We start from the raw sequence: 18479 nt of genomic DNA on the forward strand, positions 1-18479 counted from the left end.
AAAAAAAATGCTGATGTGATTTCATTGTTTAAAACGCATTCTAAGATACTGACATTGTATCGTTGCTCTGGCTGGCACAAACACATGGTCTCTGAACAAAGGGCCTCTGTCAGGCCCAAGCTATTGTGAATTAAAATGATACAGCCCACAGACGGTACAACAATGAATTTAACCCTAACAAAGTGGATAGGATTTCATTGATAAACCCATAGACCATTCACCAAATGAGAAATGAATACAAAAGTAGAATTTGGTACCTGAAATGACTGACTTATTAAGCAGTAATAAAAAGAATGAAGTATATGTGCATTCAATTGATGATGTTTATTACAATAACATACGGTACATCTATACAGTTATTATAGCTAAAAAAGTGTACAATGTAACTTTTTTGGAGGTAGGTCTGCCAAACGCTTATCTCCATGGAGATGCTTCACAGTATTGCACGCTTGTCTTTAAGAAGTTAGATCTCTTCTTAAAGACAAGTGTGCTCCACCAGGCCAGATTTGTTTAGCAACAAAAATACCCCTAATTGGACAAATGCAATATAGATATGTTTAATGCATTACTGTGAATTTGAGGCACAGCTTTAACATCTCCATGGAAACAAGCAGGTGGCAGTGCATCTTTAAACTGTTATTAACTCCTCTTCTTTAGTATATGTTTTTATGAAGTCTTACAACAAATAATATAAATATGAAATACATTAACACAATATTTTCATCATATGGTCAATATATTTGAGCACACAGCTTTATTTTTGGAAGCTACCTTCTTGTAGGTACATATTTTGATTTCATAGTCTTTTATGTTGTTCTGTTGTAGTAGTCTTAATGGACAGTAGTAGTTTTAATGGCTATATCTACTCACACCCAACGCTGCTTCATTCCCCAAGCCCTCTCACTCATCCAGTCCATTGTTTTGCTCATAGCCGAACGCTCTGCCCCAAGAACCAAGCACAGTCTGGCCAGTTTAGGATGATTTCTCTCTAGGTACTCTTGTGTATCTTGCCTGAGTACCTCCAAAGCTCCAGGTCGGCTTTCGTCAAGGGCAACCACCGTGCTCATTGTGGGGTTGAACCGGAAATATACGTTCGGTGCGAGAAGGTCATCTAAAAGTGTGTGGACTCCTTCGGTGTCAGTGGCACTACAAATTAGGTTGCTGATTTTGGCCCTCAGACTGGTGGAGGTGGCTGGGTTTCTCTTTACACTGTCATAGCGACCAGTGCCCAGAGAAAGCACACATTGAAAGGGCTGGTGAGGCCACAGCAGACGGCTCTCGTGCACCGCTAAAGCACATGGGTTGTTCACAATGATTCCCCCATCCTAAAAAGTCATACAAGAGTATTACTGGGTTTCAAATTACATCACAGTGTTGTCTTCATACGTCTCAATTTCCTGTATGTGATTCCATTTTGAGGACTATTAATAAATAAGAAAGAATGGTTAATTTCTATGGCAATGTTCCTATATTTTTATCATTGTAAAACACATGGATAGCCTCTTTGATGATGTCAGTGTAACTCTGTGGGTGATACACAAGTCTACATATAGTTTTTGCCTCATAATTCTAATTGATGGAAGTCATCCTGGTGCAATTTAATAATCCACCTTAATTTTCAACAATAGTAAAAATATTCCACTCAAGTGCATTTTATCTAACAAAATATGTTGAACTTGGTGCCACTCTGGACACTCTTAATGCTGAAATGTTACTTAAACTCAGCCCATTGAAAAGGGGAGCAGTAGAATGTATATAATTAGTTAAATAATTGGTACTTTATGGTTATTTCTTATAAATGAACAGTCCCAGTAATAGAATTAGAAACACAGGCTTATGTTCATATGTAAGAGCTGCACTTTCCTACCTGGTGAATGTCTCCTTGTAAAGTGAACTCTTGAAAGTATCCTGGAGCAGCTGATGAGGCTCTGACTGCCTGCCACATCTGATACCCACTGCCTCCTGCGTATCGACTGAGTGATCCAGGACTGTGGTTGTAGTTACGAAAAACAAAAGCTTTTGGACTTGTTCCCCAGTTCACAACAGCACTGACAGCTGAAACCTACAAATAAAATACACAAATAATGATCAATCAACAATTTATGATTTTATTATTAAAACCCTTCAAATGTTAATATTACCTTTGGGCTTAACTCATCTCTTGCTGTTTTAATAAGCAGTCGCTCCCCAAGCTTCTCTCTGTTAAAGGGTCAACAAACATCACATATATATATATATATATATATATATATATATATATATATATATATATATATATATATATATATATATATATATATATATATATATATATATATATATATATATATATATATATATATATATATATATATATATGAAATGAAATGAAAAGCCACACTCTGTGGGATTTCACCATAGTAAACGCAAGGTTTTTATTTTTGACAATGGCTACACATGGCTAACAATTCTGTATCATCCTCAGATAGACTATGGATGATAAAAACTAATATGAAAAGTGACTGATTTCAGATGACATCCGAACACTCAGTAACCTCCATTCAATTGACAGGTCATAAATATTGTTAATGTACTAGTTTTGCAGAAACAGAACTGAATACTAGGGCCTTATATTTATATAGTGATAATAGTGGGTCTTGAGGGAGTTAAATCTTCATTAGAGTAGGAAAACAATCACTACCTGAGTATGGTCTCCCAGGTCTCTGTGTCATAGTACGAATGACTCCAGCCCATCTTCACTGTTCCCACAAATGGATTCTGACAGAAAACCTCAGATCCAAAATGCTGATACATGTCCTCACACTCTCTGAGAGAAAAATGGGCCAGACCCAGCATGAAGGCAAGTACAGCACCTGAAAAATATAGAATACACACACAATAACTCAAATGTCATCTCAGTAAATAATACAGATGTTAAAATGCCTCTCTTTACAATAGTTACTTACCTGTGCTTACTCCACAAATGTAGTCAAATAATTGGGGTATCTTCCTGCCTGTTTGAGCCTCTAAAACTTTTAACACTTGCAGAGGAACTACACCTCTAAAACAGAAAATAAAACATTTATGATATAAATAAAGGGTAATTTTGTATAGTAACAATGTTAAGTTCTACCTTGTACCACCACCATCAATGGACAAAACCCTGATGCCTCTGCCTTTTGCAGGATCTACATATCCCACCAAGGCAAGGACTTCTCTGATGGCATTCTGAAGACCCTCATGATTTTTATAGGAGCGGCGTTTTCGTAGTAGTAACACAGCAGTTTTTTTCTACAAAAACACAATTGCAATGCAATACAGCCATGGAAACATTAAGTGTCTGTGTTATTATATATATATATATATATATATATATATATATATATATAATATATATATATATATATATATATATATATATATATATATATATATATATATTTCTTACTTGCCATAAGACCATTCTGCATGATGGGTACCGAATAAGATTCTCATTGAGAGCTTCAATGCAGGATGCTAGGTCTTCTGGAGAGGTCGTCTGTTCCAGTGTTGTTATCAAATTGTAAGTAACTTCTTCTGCTTGCCTTTTACTTAGGAACTATTGGAAAATAAATCTATTTTATTTTAAAAAGTTATTTTATGCATGCTTATTTCAATTACGCTGATACAATAATAATTTAATACAAAATGATTAGACACTTTATACAGTCATAATCAAATGTACGCAGACAAAAGATGCAAGAGGAGGGTAGTGTCTTGCCAAATGCACAACAGCAGTATGCAGTCAGTATGAAGCATCAAAGTTAAGTACCAAAAAAGGTTTAAACAACAAAACTCACCTTATTGTTCCATGTATTTCTAGGTGACGTTATATTGTTGATTCGGTTTGGTCTGAGATATATATTGAGGAAATCCGGGATAGCACTGGAAGGATGTAGCAGGCAGTCCAGAAGAGAAACAGTTTTCATTTGACCTGAGTTTGTAAAAGCAGGAGCCACCTCTGTTTCATCCAGATCAATCTCTTCCAATGTTTCTCCTTTGAAATACTGATTGACGTGGTTTGCCATTTGGAAATGATTCTCACCAAAATGTGTTGCATTGTGGCTGCTATGGAAAAGGCCATCCAGTCCATCTTTTGATTCAAATACTTGATTCAGTTTGTTGGGTAAATGTTTGGAGGTTTGGGGCAGGGTATATTCTCCTGGTTTCTTCTTATCAGTAGCAAGAGCTCCAAAGTATTTATTAATGTGTGTAGCAAACATTGCATAACCTTCTTCCCAGCTACTGGAGGTAGAATTTTGGATATTTGTAGCTTTTTGATTGCCATGAGTGGCATCCGATGAGACATTTTTAAACTTTCTTGTGTTAATCTGCTCACTTCTTGAATGCATATCAAAATGATCCTGTTCTTTACCTTGGGCATCCCCTCTTGAAAAAAATGAATTTATGTGTTTTGCAACATAATAGTAGCTTTCTCCAAATCGTGTTGCCAAATAGCTGGAATGAAAAAGTTGTACACCTAAATAGCTGAGTGAAGGAGGGGGAATTGTTTCATTATTACTGAATGTTTGTAATGTGGCTTTATTTTGAGGTAAATTGCATTCCTGGGTAGCTGTCTGAAGAGGTGTTGCTGTCCTTGTATTTGAACTTTTAGCTGGAGATTCAGTGTTCTTTCTTTTGAAATACATGTTAATATGTGTTGACAACTGATTAAATGATTGACCAAGACGACCACCAAGTCTACTCAGTTGACCATTTTCTTGAGTCTCCTCCAAAATTCCTACTGGAGCTTCAACCTTAAATTCGTCCCTTCTAGAAGAGGTAGAGTAAAAATGTTCACGTGAATATTCAATGTTGATTGAGGTGTGGTGATATTTGAAGAATGTATTCCTGGGGTATTTGTGTCCACTTGTCTTTCTGGTTGGGTTAGTTGAAAAAGGTTGAGGTTGAAATGAGAACCTGAATTGGTCACGACAGTGGATTTTCCTCAGAATGCTCATTAAGTACTTGATTTTGCAGTAGGATTTTAGGATTGATTTCCCAGAGCTTGAACATAAGTTGAGATATCGGCCCATATTTTATCTGCGTAAAAAATGTAATGATATATTTATGCTAAAAATCAGTCAGGACCTATTGCTTTAATTGTACTCAGTGCGTAAGGTATATATTTAGATGCTTATTTATAATTGATTTTAAAACTATTAGTTATTGTACAGAGGCACAGTGTCCTAACTATAAATAACAATGGTGGAGGTGTTAAAGGCCTTAAGACAAAAACAGTAGCATACATTTGCATATGACAAACATCTTGTAACACTGTAAAAATAAGCATATGCTTTCTTAAGACATTCAAACACAGGTTAAAGCCTACAAGCTGTTGAGCTTTTTTAACAGTTTTCTAACAACTGTGCCCTTGGATAAAGTGTGTAAAGGCATTTACATTGTGTCTATGCTGTTTGTTTTGCCTTTGCTGGGAGGAAGGTCACGCCTCAAAGCAGCTTATGTCTTCACTCAATGACAAGAGAAAAAGTACCTGAGACACAGGGTTGACTTCTGCCTTCTTTTCTGTCAGTTTAAAGTAAAAAAAAAACAACTCACAGTCCAAAATTGACATGCCAGTCAGGATAGTGTTGTGTTTTGATTCTTATTCCAGCCTTCGCTTACTCTGTGTTGAGATCCCATTGGTGGAGCTCAGTGGGGGTGGACCGCACTGACCAATGCATGATAAGACCTTAAGGTCTTAAGGTCACTGCTCAGGAGCAGGACTGGAAGCTCCAGTCTAAAATTAGGCAGCGGTGGTAGAGCAATAAACACATACAAACAGCTTGACAAAAGACTTCTTATAGCTAACATTTTTTCTGTAAAATCCACAAAATGTATTTAGATATCTACTGTATAATCTCACTTTTCTTTATAAGGTTCATTAATATAATCCTTGCACTCACGTGTGGTAGCACACACAGCAATATGTTTGCTTGCATTACATGGACATCTAGTGGCCAAACGGTGGTAACTATAACAGTGTATTTTTGGAACATATTTTCATGACTTTGTACATTGTGGCTAGTTCAAGTGACACAGACATGATGTTCAGTAGTATATTTACTTGTCACAATACTAAAATTTCGATCTCTATTTCGATAACAAGGAATACACTTAATACCAAAGGCAAAATGATAATAAAAAGCTGTCTTTATTTAGAAAATAGAATGTAATTTTCCACATTAAATAATAGTACTTTCTTTTATATTACCATGTAGTCTTAAATCTTTGTAATCAGCCATTCAGGATGGATCCAGAGTGGTCCGTGGCATATACTAGTCCCTATGGTTTTATGCCACATGGCTTCCAAAGCTATTCACAAAAGGTTCATTTCTGTTATGTGAATTATATATAGTAGTTTTAGTACCGATTAGCATCTGATTTTCGATAATTTTGACTTCTCAATTACTACATACTTACATTTCTTGAAGCTGTTTTTATAGTAATATTTTAAGCATAACGCTTTAACAAAAAACAATGTGTGAATCGAACCACATTTTAAACTTGCATTGCAGTGTTCATGAAGTGCATAGTAAAGCCCACAATCAAGTACCTAGCGAAAGTTTTCAGCTCAGTTTGGTTTCTTTTCACAGCGTCCAGTGGTGCATTCACCTCCACGCCCTGTCCATTTTAGGCGGTTTCTGGCAAATATGTCATAAGATTTATCCATTAAAGGTCTTATAGGAGGCCACATGAGGAGGCGCCCTAACCACCCAAGTCCCACTGCAGAATACATGACATAGAAGGCAGGAACACCACGGTGAACCTAGAAAATCAACAAACAAATTAGGATTCTTAAATACAAACAAAAAGCATACCCTTAGTCTATCAGTCAAATATTTGGACACACCATCTCATTCAATGTTGTTTTTTCTTTATTTCTACCACTTTCTACATTTTATATACATAAGGAATACATCAAATATATGACGCAAGATATATGGCATTTTGTATAAGCCATTAAAATCACAATACAAACAAATCAAAACATAAACAATGATCAGGAGATTACTACACTAAAAGAGAAGAGAGAAGATTGTGGAATATGTAATACGCACAGCAAACAGAACTGTTTTGACATTATCAAAGCAGATGTCTCACATATTGAGTAAGAGTGTTTTAGGGTCTAGCTGCATAAAACTGAAACTCTGGGTGTTCCTCAGTTCCCAGGTTCCTTCCTCCAAAGACTATTTTGTAGCACCCCTCCAAAGTCGGCTTCCCACAGCTCCTAGGAGCGCATGTGGAACAGGCTCTGGAGGGAGCGACTGCACCGTGTCACGTGACCAAATCAGACATGATAAAACTCAGTGTTTTAATAAGCATCAATGCTTCTACAAATATAAAGTGTTCAGAAGTGTTTTATGTGTCAACAAGCATTAAAACATGTGAATAATGAAGGCTGAGTGAATCATCTGTTATTGTGTTATTTAGGGTGATCATTAGCCTACAGAAATAATTACACAGACTGAAACATTTTCGGATGATAGATTAAGTGTATTCCCAATCCCCTCCTTTCAGAGATTTTGCTGCATTTGTAATAATTTTAATGCTGATAATTGTGTTATTTGCAGCAATGTGGCTAAAATAGCAGAATATTTACTTCTTTTTTTATTGTTGAATTAGTTTTATCAAAATGCATTTTATTGCTTAAATAAAGTTAAAAAAAAATAACTTGCAGTGCATTGTGGGCAGTTTCAAGTGCTCCAAGGTGGCTAACATCCATCCGTGCATCCTTGGTAAAAGAGAAAAATGGAGGAGCATGGAAAGCATGAGGGCTTTGGGTGAATTGGAACACCACTTGGCGGAGCTCTGATGATGTGGATCTGTCAGATGTGGCTCAGAAGCCGAGGATCCTGGCAATTGTGAAACACCCTCTGACTCCCCATGTTTAGTCCTGACTTTGGGCACCAGAAGGAGGCTGGTCCCTAAGCTCCTCAGAGTGGAAATGGTTCATTTTGCACTAACATGTCAGAAAACAGAGAGGTTTTAAAGTATATTCTCTGCATCACAGGAGCCAGTACAGAGACCTGAGCACAAGATGCATATACTCGGACTGACTGTACTAGTCAGGACCTGAGCAGCAGTGTTTTGGATGTACAGCAGCTGTTTTAAAGTGAGCAGGCCGTTACAGTACTCTTATCTACTGGAGACAAATGCATGGTTAAGTCTCTCCATAAGTGTCTAATAGAGTTATTTAACATTTTCCTTTGCTACATAATTCCATGTATCTTGCTTCACATATTTTAAGTACTCCATATGTATCTAAAAGTTGTAAAATAAAGAAAAAAAACATTTGAATAAGAGGGTGTGTCCAAACTTTTGAATTGTAGTGTCAAAATGATAATTAAAAAGTTAATGTATATACCATATTTTTCTCATCTATAACATGCATTTCCTCCATCGCCATCTCGTAGCTGATGCCATTGTGGTTTGCCCCATCATATCCTGGGAGAAGGAATGTCAAGATTATTAGGTTAATTGATAATCATGATTATTCTGATAAAAACTAATAATCATAAACATTTCAATCAATAATCTTTAAATCATGATGTTTTTTCTCACAACAATCCTACCAGTAAAATTTTATATCATGGCATATCTACCTGGGAGAGATATATCAATGAAATCCACTTTGCCAGGTTCTTTCCTCTGCAGAAACTGGAGAAACCGGATCTCTGTCACACATATGGGACAAAGCCCATCATATAAAACCTGTAATACAGGAGAAAGATACGCCATTATAAAAAACATTAATGTTATTATTGCTTATTGCTATTTATATTTATTTATTTTTACTACTTTCTACATTTAGGAAGTAAAATATATATAGATATATACATTGGAAAGAAAAAGTAAAATAACTTGACAAAGGAACGGGTGGCTACTTAAACAAATACATTAAACAAACATTTAGTAGACAGTAGAAAGTACAAAAATAAACACTGAAAAAGATGTTGTGTTCAAACTTTTGACTGGTAGTGTACACTTTTAAAAAGTACATTAAAGTGCAAAGTTTTATCTGTTTATGACACAATTTTACTATAATTGAGAAAGTTTGATTTCATGAAACTTGTCGCTAAAGGAACAGTAATCTTTTAGATATAAAGTAAATAAAGGACTTCACTGTTGTTGGGTATATAATAGTGAATTATCATTATGTTTCTTCCTTTTCATTTTATACATGATATCAGGCTAACAGTCCTAATCACAGCATGTTATTAAAATAGAAATGGAATTTCCTAACACATGGAAAATAGATTAAACATGTTTCCCACACAGCACACTCTGCTGGACACCAGATTTCTCTTTCTCATGTCTTTAGGAAGTGCATTCCAGAGTTTGGGAGCAGGTTGAGGCCACTGTTTAAAGTCAGAACTGGTTTATAACAAGATATGCTGGTTTCCTACACACATCAAGACAATACAGGACATATGACAACCCACCACCACTGAGTTCAAGTAAGTACAAAGAGTCTATTTTTGTATTTAGGGGGGCAAAAGGGGACAGTAAATTACACTTAGAGAAAGGTGCTTTGAAACTTGGGGACATCTGAGATGAGCATAATAGGCATGATTCACATATTTTCACTGACTGACAGAGCACATGTATTTTAAGACTGCTTCTGCTGCTGACATACTCCCTGAACCGAGAGTTATAAGGTGATTCCTGCTAAACATGTGGATTTTTGCTTGTTCACCAGACGTTTGGATTTCATCAGCTGCCATTTGGTCTGTCACTGATTGAGCCACGTGTTCTTTTAAACCTAAAATATCTCACCTCTAACGCCCACTAAACTTTCAAAATTTGATCCTAACTAACACAGAGATAGTATGCATGGTTTTATATATTTTGTATTTATATTGTTATTTTAATCATCCATGCATGCTTGTCAGTGGTCAAGAGAGAAGTATGGGGAGCGCACTTACTTTGACAGGTGCTGCAAACGTGGGGCTGGTATGACTGGTCCTGAGCTGTAGTCTGCACAGCATTGCTCTTATAGCCAAACCCGAGTTCAAAGGCATCCTGACCAAATTCATTATCATTTAACTACTTCTAGATTTTAGCGGATATGTGTAGAACAACTGCGACCATCGAGCGAGTGCTGTACTAGCTCCTGGTTTGACATTAGCTAACAGTCACCCATACCACACAGTTGTTACTCAAGCTGTTTGGTAACAACGCTAACAAGCTAGCCTCACAAAAGACATTAGCTGGGTTTATCGCGTTACACTCAAAACATTGTGTAGTTGTGTTTAATAAACTCGATAATGAAAAAAGACTTAGCAATATTGAAAGATTCACGTAACCCACTTGTCTCTCGCAGATGTTTTCAGGAGGCGTGGCCAAAGCGCTTTTCTTCCGTGCACGTGATTGCGTCATTGTTTTTATTCGCGCGAAATGAAAGAAAAATTATATGAATCAAGTATGAACAAAAACAGTTGTTTATCTATGTGACGTTGCAAGCCTAAAATCTGTTAGGGATCAAGATCTGGTGAAGGGCTCCAGTGAGTCCAGTGAGTGCAGATTTTCAAACGAGTACCAACTCAGAACATATTTGGCCTTCTGGTGTGATCCTTCAGTATCACGCAAAAGCGAAAGGTAAAGAAACAGCTAGGCCTGCGTCATGACTCAGCAATTATATTAACTAATTTGATATAATCTTGTCCAAAGGGTGGGTGAACAAGAAGATTCAGTCAAGTGAAAAAGGTCCTCAAATTAAGCAAGCACTGTCTGCAGCTCAATATCCCTCAGACAAAAATATACATTTAAAAATAAGAGCTTCATCCCAGGTTTATTGCATTTAGATGAGACTTAGCTTATTCTTTTGAAAAATAATGTCCTGATTCCAGTTAAGACAGTAAACTCCCACATTGCTCCTACATAGGCTATACAGATTCTGTAGGCCTATGTGTGTGCTTTCCTGAGAAGAAAACACTATACAGTCACCATTCTCTGTTACTCAGCTCTATTAATTTCTCTCAGCTGTCCAGATTTTACATCTTTTCTGTTTCAAAAAATACCTTGGCATGCAGTTAAGACTGAAGTAAGCAATAGTGTGGCAGCCTTGCTGGCTTCTTACAGTGATATTAAAGTGTAAGAAACCTACCAACATGAAAAGGAAACAGCTCCATACCTTATAGCCTTCTCAACTGCATTACTAATATTATTGTTTTTACCCTCTCGTAAGGTGCACCAAATATGCCTCCTCCAGCTACAACCAATCTGGGCTACACTCCCCCGGACGGAGGCTGGGGCTGGGTAGTAGTTCTGGCTTCTTTCATCTCTATAGGATTCTCCTACGCTTTCCCCAAGTCCCTCACTGTGTACTTCAAGGAGATTCAGGAATATTTTGGCGTGTCCTACAGTGAGATAGCATGGGTGTCCTCTGTTATGCTTGCCTCTATGTATGCAGCAGGTTAGTCACTTTTTACAACTTTTTACATGTTAAAGTTATTAAATGTAAACACGGTTTATCTAAAGTTTAATGCGTGCAGGGCCCATCAGCAGTGTTCTGGTGAATCGTTATGGCAGCAGACCTGTGGTGATGGTGGGTGGGTTGATTCTCAGTGCTGGCATGATCCTAGCATCCTTAGGCACTTCCATCATTCATCTTTACCTCTGTGTTGGAGTAATTGGGGGTAATATCAATTGCATTTTTCACAATTACAGATGGTAAATGCATTCCTTTTTTTCATTATTTGTTTTTCTCATCAGGTTTTGGACTTGCTTTCAACCTGCAGCCTGCTTTGACAATAATCGGCACTTACTTCCAGGCCAAAAGGCCACTCGCCAATGGTCTTGCAATGACAGGCAGCCCAGTGGTTTTGTTCACTCTGGCTCCTCTGAACCAGTTTCTGTTTGATTCGTTTGGCTGGAGAGGGAGCTTCCTCATTTTAGGAGCCATAGTCCTGAACTGCTGTGTAGCTGGTTCTCTGATGAGGCCAGTGAATAAAATGGCTGTGCCTAAACCAAAGGCAGAGCCTGCAGAGGTTAATGGAGCAGAGGACGCTGCTGCAGAGGCCCTTAGGATTGAGGACAACCCTAAGAGCCAGAGCTGTGTGCACAGATTCATCGACTTCTCCCTCTTCAAACACAGAGGCTTCCTCATTTACTTAGTTGGGAATGTCGTCATGTTCTTTGGCCTTTTTGCTCCAATTGTCTTCCTTGCACCGTACGCCAAACATCAGGGAATAGATGAATACTCTGCAGCTTTTTTGCTCTCTATATTTGCCCTCGCGGATATGTTTGTTAGACCAGCGACTGGCTTTATTGGCAACACTAAATGGATCAGACCAAAGATCCAGTACTTCTTTGCCTTTGCAGTTTCATACAATGGTGTGTGCCATCTCCTGTGCCCACTGTTCTCTGGATACACAGGTCTGGTGGTCTATGCAATCATCTTTGGCATTGCCTTTGGCATGGTCTGTGCTCTGCTCTTCGAGACTCTCATGGACCTGGTTGGAGCTAAGCGTTTTTCCAGTGCAGTGGGGCTAGTCACTATCATAGAGTGTGCTCCTGTTCTGCTCGGACCACCAATATCAGGTCAGTAAAACTATGTCACACCTGAGACAGTAGAAATCAGCCATAATAAAAGTGTGGTGTTGTCTTTAGGTGCAATGGTGGATACCTTTGGAGAATACAAATACATGTACTACACATGTGGAGTGCTAATGCTGCTCCCTGGCATCTTCTTCTTTATAATGAACTACTACAACTACAAGAAACTGGAGGAGGAGCAGAAGCAGAGTGCATCTGTAGAAATGAGGACTGCTGAAGACTCAACTCAACAAAAACTCGTTCAAAAAGACGACTTAACAAATGAAACAGAAAAATGAACCTCCTACCAGAAAATAGCACAGACTTTCCATTAAGCTGTTAATAGCTGAATACATTCTGGGTTGAAATTTTCAAAAATTATTAGAACTAATATATTGTAAAACATTAGTTGTGGTAAAGTTAAGTTGCCCAGTCAAACCTACCTGTTCATTTAAAGGTTAACATAACATATAATGTTACTTAAAAAAAAAAAAATATAAATTATTATAAATTATTATAAATAGGACTAAGATGAGTTACACTGATAAACTCTATTATATACGTACATATTATTTTACTAAGAAGCCATGGTAAACAATGGTAAAAGAATTGTGATTTTATTTTAAGTAAATATGGTTAGTCACATTAGGTTGTTTACCCATGTATTCCCTGAGTCACTAATGTAACTGTTGTGCAGTGCATAGTGAATCAGTTGTTAATAAAATGGTTTGGAGGAAACCATATGGATTAGAATTGTGTCCGTCTCCTTTAAATGTGTCCCAAGAGTGCGGCCCCCAGACAGGCCCCGTGCTTTTGTGTGTATTAAAGGTTATTTGAGCACACGTCATGGGATCAAAGACCTCCCCACTGTGACTTTCTGCCCAAAAGTCCGAGACTGCAGCACAAACACAAACCCGTGATCCACACTTTCTTTTGTACAGACTGTGGAGACGTTTTGGAGACGTATTGTGGTATGTCAACAATGTTACTATTGCCTGCACAATGTGGTTACATTATAGCAATAAGCTGCAGTTTATGCACTGTTGAATTGTCTGCTCTGTTACCACTACACAGCAGGTGCACCAAATATGCCTCCTCCAGCTACAACCAATCTGGGCTACACTCCCCCGGATGGAGGCTGGGGCTGGGCGGTCGTTCTGGCTTCTTTCATCTCTATAGGATTCTCCTACGCTTTCCCCAAGTCCCTCACTGTGTATTTCAAGGAGATTCAGGAATATTTTGGCGTGTCCTACAGTGAGATAGCATGGGTGTCCTCTGTCATGCTTGCCACCATGTATGCAGCAGGTTAGTCACTTTTTACTCATAGGCTGTATAAAAAATGTTTTACTATATTTTAATAATTTAACCAGTGAAAATGGTTTAACAAAAGTTTACTGCAGGGCCCATCAGCAGTGTTCTGGTGAATCGTTACGGCAGCAGACCTGTGGTGATGGTGGGTGGGTTGATTCTCGGCGTTGGCATGATCCTAGCATCCTTAGGCACTTCCATCATTCATCTTTACCTCTGTGTTGGAATAATTGGGGGTAATCTTAATTGCATTTTTCACAATTACAGACGGTAAATGCATTACTTTATTTTCAGTATTTGTTCTTCTCACTAGGTTTTGGACTTGCCTTCAACTTACAGCCTGCTCTGACCATAATCGGCACTTACTTCCAGGCCAAAAGGCCACTCGCCAATGGTCTTGCCATGACAGGCAGCCCAGTGGTTTTGTTCACTCTGGCTCCTCTGAACCAGTTTCTGTTTGATTCGTTTGGCTGGAGAGGGAGCTTCCTCATTTTAGGAGCCATAGTCCTGAACTGCTGTGTAGCTGGTTCTCTGATGAGGCCAGTGAATAAAATGGCTGTGCCTAAACCAAAGGCAGAGCCTGCAGAGGTTAATGGAGCAGAGGACGCTGCTGCAGAGGCCCTTAGGACTGAGGACAACCCTAAGAGCCAGAGCTGTGTGCACAGATTCATCGACTTCTCCCTCTTCAAACACAGAGGCTTCCTCATTTACCTGGTCGGGAATGTTGTTATGTTCTTTGGCTTCTTTGCTCCTGTTGTCTTCCTTGCACCGTACGCCAAACATCAGGGAATAGATGAATACTCTGCAGCTTTTTTGCTCTCTATATTTGCCCTCGCGGATATGTTTATCAGACCAGCGACTGGCTTTATTGGCAACACTAAATGGATCAGACCAAAGATCCAGTACTTCTTTGCCTTTGCAGTTTCATACAATGGTGTGTGCCATCTCCTGTGCCCACTGCTTCCTGGATATGCAGGTCTGGTGGTCTATGCTGTGTTCTTTGGATTTGCTTTTGGGATGTTGTCGGCCCTTCTCTTTGAGACTCTCATGGACCTGGTTGGAGCTAAGCGCTTTTCCACAGCTGTGGGCCTTTGTACTATTATAGAGTGTGGGCCTGTGCTGCTGGGGCCTCCCATGTCAGGTCAGTTACTCCTCACAAATTTGCATAAACATGATGAGTTGGCATGTTTTTTTTTCATGTTATTTATTTATTTATTTTGCAGGGGCCCTTGTGGATATCTTTGGAGACTACAAATACATGTACTACACATGCGGAGTGTTTATGCTGGTCCCTGGACTCTTCTTCTTCATCATGCATTACTACAACTACAGGAAAGTGGAGGAGGAGAAGCACAGAGCAGCAGTGGAGATGAGGACTGCTGAAGACAGAGTGCATTTGAACATAGACCAGAAGGACAAATCAGAGGATGTAATGGAAAAATGAAATGGACCAAAGTACAGAAGTGCGCTTTAAATTTACTTACTTATTTCTTATTAAGCCTATTCACCACTGACTTTATAACATTTAAATAATATGTATTTTTTCAACATTTAGGTTACAATGACCTACTAATACAGACCACTTGATGGCAGCATTCTCCCTAATGTGAGGCATAAAATGAAATCGGACAGAGCAGATCAGATAAATGTATTAGAGACTGTACAAATATGTTATGCATTATTCTGTGATGAATTCAGTAACTTTTTACATCTGCAGAAATACATACTTCATAAAAACATTAAAGGTTTTATATTACACAGAATTTATTTTTGTGAGCTTTAGGTCATGATAGAATGTTGTTACATACCCAGAATTGTGTTCTGTTTCATTCACACATCTCTGAGAAACCCTTTATTATTATTCTGTCTGCATCTTCAAAACTGAAAATCCCTTTTTCCACCTTGTGATGTCATGTAGTGGTAGTTTTTGAGTTAACTCCTACCTTTTATCTTTTGTTTAGTAGAAATTGGAAATTCCAGCCCTGAAATCCTCCAAATGATTCTAGTGAATGTGTACAGACATAGATCAGAAAATAACATAATATGGGCCATTTAATACAAAGTCTGACAAATAATAAAAAATATAGTTGCAGTGCATAATGCAACAACTGAAATCCTAAAGAAAAAAAAATTGCATTTATAAACTACATATAAATTGCTTTAAATTCATCCCATACCAAACAATGAGTCCAGGTCACCCAGTTTAACCTTTGGCTAAACAACACATAATTAGAATGCTATGTTTGAATGCAGTCCCAGTGCTAAATGATCTATCCTTATCAAGTCCCTGCAAGGTGCATATTGACTTTTCCTTGTAGATGAATGAATATTGTGCATGTAAGCAAATCAATACGTTTATATCTAACCGGCAGATAACATTATGGTATATGAGAGGCAGCCCTATTGTTTATGTTCATGCCTTATGGCTAAGTGGTCTGGTCAAGCAGGAAAGCTTTTGTCAAGAGGTATTGATGAATTCTAGATGTTTTCTTGTGGGAATAGGGTTAATGGGTGGGCTCAAAGTGCACTCTTACACATTTCACTGACAAAACATTTTAGCCATAATTACTGTGATGAGGTGTGATTGATGTCTGTTAAACTGTCATTAATTAGGAGACTGAATTCGCAAGGCAGTGTGAGATTGCTCCAGCTATCATTGAGAGTTCATGGTTTTGCCCCCAAAGTTTTTTTTTTTTTTTACAAAAGCAAATGGTATATGGGATAAGGGAGTGTGTAATGACATGAGTGATACTGTCTTTTTAATCCAGCATGTTTGCAATAATCTCTGCTAATCTGCTTTAGCCACAGCGGCAGAACTAATCTGTCTTCTCAGTGTTTACACTTGGAGGCAGGGCAGCATCCTGGGAATAACCAGGACTAAAGGGTTTACTCAAGACTGTGAATGGGGATATTAATGACATATGTCCAGTTTAATACTACACAAATAATTACATGGGGAATAACGTGTGGTGAGTTCCAGTTAGACTAAGAATGACAATTAGATACCAGAATATCTAACTGATTGGCAGTCAGTTTATTTATTAATGATGGTGTGGTAATGTTAACCATATGATTTCACTATTTTTTAACAAACTTCTTCTTCTTCTTCTTTTTTAAATTAATTAATTAATTTATTTTTTTACATTAATTAAATAAAAAAATGAATAAATGTATATTATATTTATATACATTTATATATATGAATAATTAAATAAATAACAAGAAGAATCTGATCCTTGCTTGTGTATAGCACCTTTCTGTGGAGGTCTAAAAACTGTCTGATAATCGATACCACTTGCGCTATTAATCTGTGATAATAAATTTTAAAAACTGGCAATGCTTTAAAATGAAGTTCCTTAATAAAGAATGTATCTTATTATATTATTTATATAATAAGCACTAATGATTTGTTTATGAGCACTTACAAAGCATTAATTATCATTAGTAGATATTTTATAACATTAATAAATTAATAAAAGGCTTATTATACTACTGTATTATCAACCAACCAAGGGATTCATGGTTTGTATTCAAGCCCTTAATAAACATGCTTAATTTGATTATAACAGAGGGTGGTTTAATAAATACATTTACAAAAGGCTATAAAGTGACTATATATTACTGTAATGTTTATAAAGTGGTGTTCCAGTTCCCTAATCTCAAGTACGGCTACTTTTGTAACCATGAATATTTGTACTATGAAAATCAAATTTTTTACTTTAAGCCAAGTTAGGCCTCAACAAACATGCCTGTTAATAAGTCACACAGAATAATTTTGTAACAACATAAATGGAATGTAGGATGTAGATGTGTTAAAACTGCATCCAGAGCATCAGAAATCTCGAAGTCAAGTAGTAAACAAGAATGAGCATGCTGTGACTAGAATCAAAAATTAAAACTCAGTGAGTTCTAATTTTCAGCGAAGAGCCCAAGAAAAAATATTGAAAGATGTCTCAGCACCACCTCAAAAATCTATTCAAACAGCAGCCTTATTCTAAGCATTACCACTGTCACCTACACCTGTAGAGAAACTGGGCATAATAAATGTTATAAAATGTTTTAATGATCTCTTCATGCACAGTGCAGTGTGATGCTGGTTCAGATCTATACTTAAAAATGCCTATTTTACAGTTATAGGCAGTCATCTATATTCCTATTTTCACACTCATGTGTTCTTGCATAGCACCAGTAACCGTGATGTGTCAGTTCTATGTGCTTACACAATATACACAATATACAGTCATTTGTCATGTGTGCACACTTTATGGTCTCTCTGCGTTTCATTGTGGTTACAGCTTTTGTGATGGATTCTCTTGCACAAATAAAGGGTCTCTATCGACCAATCAGGGTAAGCTTTTTAAGGCTGGCTCGAGACACGCAGCAGACTCTAACAGATCCCTGGACTTGAGACCCTCCCAAAACTTGAGCAGATCCTTGGACTAGAGATCCTCCTAGGACTCGAGCAGATCCCTGAACTCAAGATCCTCCTAGGACTCGAGCAGATTCTTGGGCTCGAGCAGATCCCTGGACTTGAGACCCTCCCAGGACTCGAGCAGATCCCTGGACTCGAGACCCTTCCAAGACTCAAGACCCTACCAGGACTCCAGTAAATT

At 37.7% G+C, this 18479-nt stretch overlaps 4 protein-coding genes across 7 annotated transcripts; 2 read left to right on the forward strand and 2 right to left on the reverse strand.

The window, feature by feature from the left end:
• Nucleotides 1-92: 92 nt before the first annotated feature.
• LOC110164487 (calcium-independent phospholipase A2-gamma-like) lies at nt 93-5822 on the reverse strand. 2 transcript variants are annotated; one of them, XM_055166471.1, is made up of 9 exons: nt 5513-5603; nt 3819-5061; nt 3428-3577; nt 3113-3270; nt 2946-3040; nt 2681-2852; nt 2142-2199; nt 1868-2062; nt 93-1325 (listed from the first exon to the last, which is right to left on the reverse strand). In XM_055166471.1, the coding sequence occupies exons 2-9, from the start codon at nt 5052-5054 to the stop codon at nt 867-869; spliced, it is 2523 nt and encodes an 840-aa protein (XP_055022446.1). In that variant the 5' UTR covers nt 5055-5061; nt 5513-5603; the 3' UTR covers nt 93-866. The 2 variants fall into 2 exon arrangements, with proteins under 2 accessions (XP_055022446.1, XP_055022445.1); XM_055166470.1 differs by having other exon boundaries at nt 3819-5822.
• Nucleotides 5823-6153: 331 nt separating this feature from the next.
• LOC110164623 (uncharacterized) lies at nt 6154-10401 on the reverse strand. The gene is made up of 4 exons (XM_055166094.1): nt 10333-10401; nt 8625-8733; nt 8387-8466; nt 6154-6787 (listed from the first exon to the last, which is right to left on the reverse strand). The coding sequence occupies exons 1-4, from the start codon at nt 10399-10401 to the stop codon at nt 6593-6595; spliced, it is 453 nt and encodes a 150-aa protein (XP_055022069.1). The 3' UTR covers nt 6154-6592.
• On the forward strand, nt 9316-13500 carry LOC110164622 (monocarboxylate transporter 2-like). 3 transcript variants are annotated; one of them, XM_020929704.2, is made up of 5 exons: nt 9316-9479; nt 11210-11437; nt 11517-11660; nt 11737-12564; nt 12634-13500. In XM_020929704.2, the coding sequence occupies exons 2-5, from the start codon at nt 11221-11223 to the stop codon at nt 12855-12857; spliced, it is 1413 nt and encodes a 470-aa protein (XP_020785363.2). In that variant the 5' UTR covers nt 9316-9479; nt 11210-11220; the 3' UTR covers nt 12858-13500. The 3 variants fall into 3 exon arrangements, with proteins under 3 accessions (XP_020785363.2, XP_055022066.1, XP_055022067.1); XM_055166091.1 differs by lacking the exon at nt 9316-9479 and adding an exon at nt 9617-9680; XM_055166092.1 differs by lacking the exon at nt 9316-9479 and adding an exon at nt 10489-10620.
• Nucleotides 13397-17157, forward strand: LOC110164692 (monocarboxylate transporter 2-like). Its single transcript, XM_020929789.2, has 5 exons — nt 13397-13529; nt 13633-13863; nt 13959-14102; nt 14180-15007; nt 15090-17157. Exons 2-5 carry the CDS (start codon nt 13647-13649, stop codon nt 15308-15310), a joined length of 1410 nt encoding a protein of 469 aa, XP_020785448.2. The 5' UTR covers nt 13397-13529; nt 13633-13646; the 3' UTR covers nt 15311-17157.
• The last annotated feature ends 1322 nt before the right edge of the window (nt 17158-18479 follow it).

Source organism: Boleophthalmus pectinirostris, unplaced genomic scaffold (genome assembly GCF_026225935.1).
Source record: "Boleophthalmus pectinirostris isolate CB_2022bp ecotype Guang Dong unplaced genomic scaffold, ASM2622593v1 HiC_scaffold_8, whole genome shotgun sequence".
In the NCBI taxonomy this organism is placed as follows: Eukaryota; Metazoa; Chordata; class Actinopteri; order Gobiiformes; family Gobiidae; genus Boleophthalmus; species Boleophthalmus pectinirostris.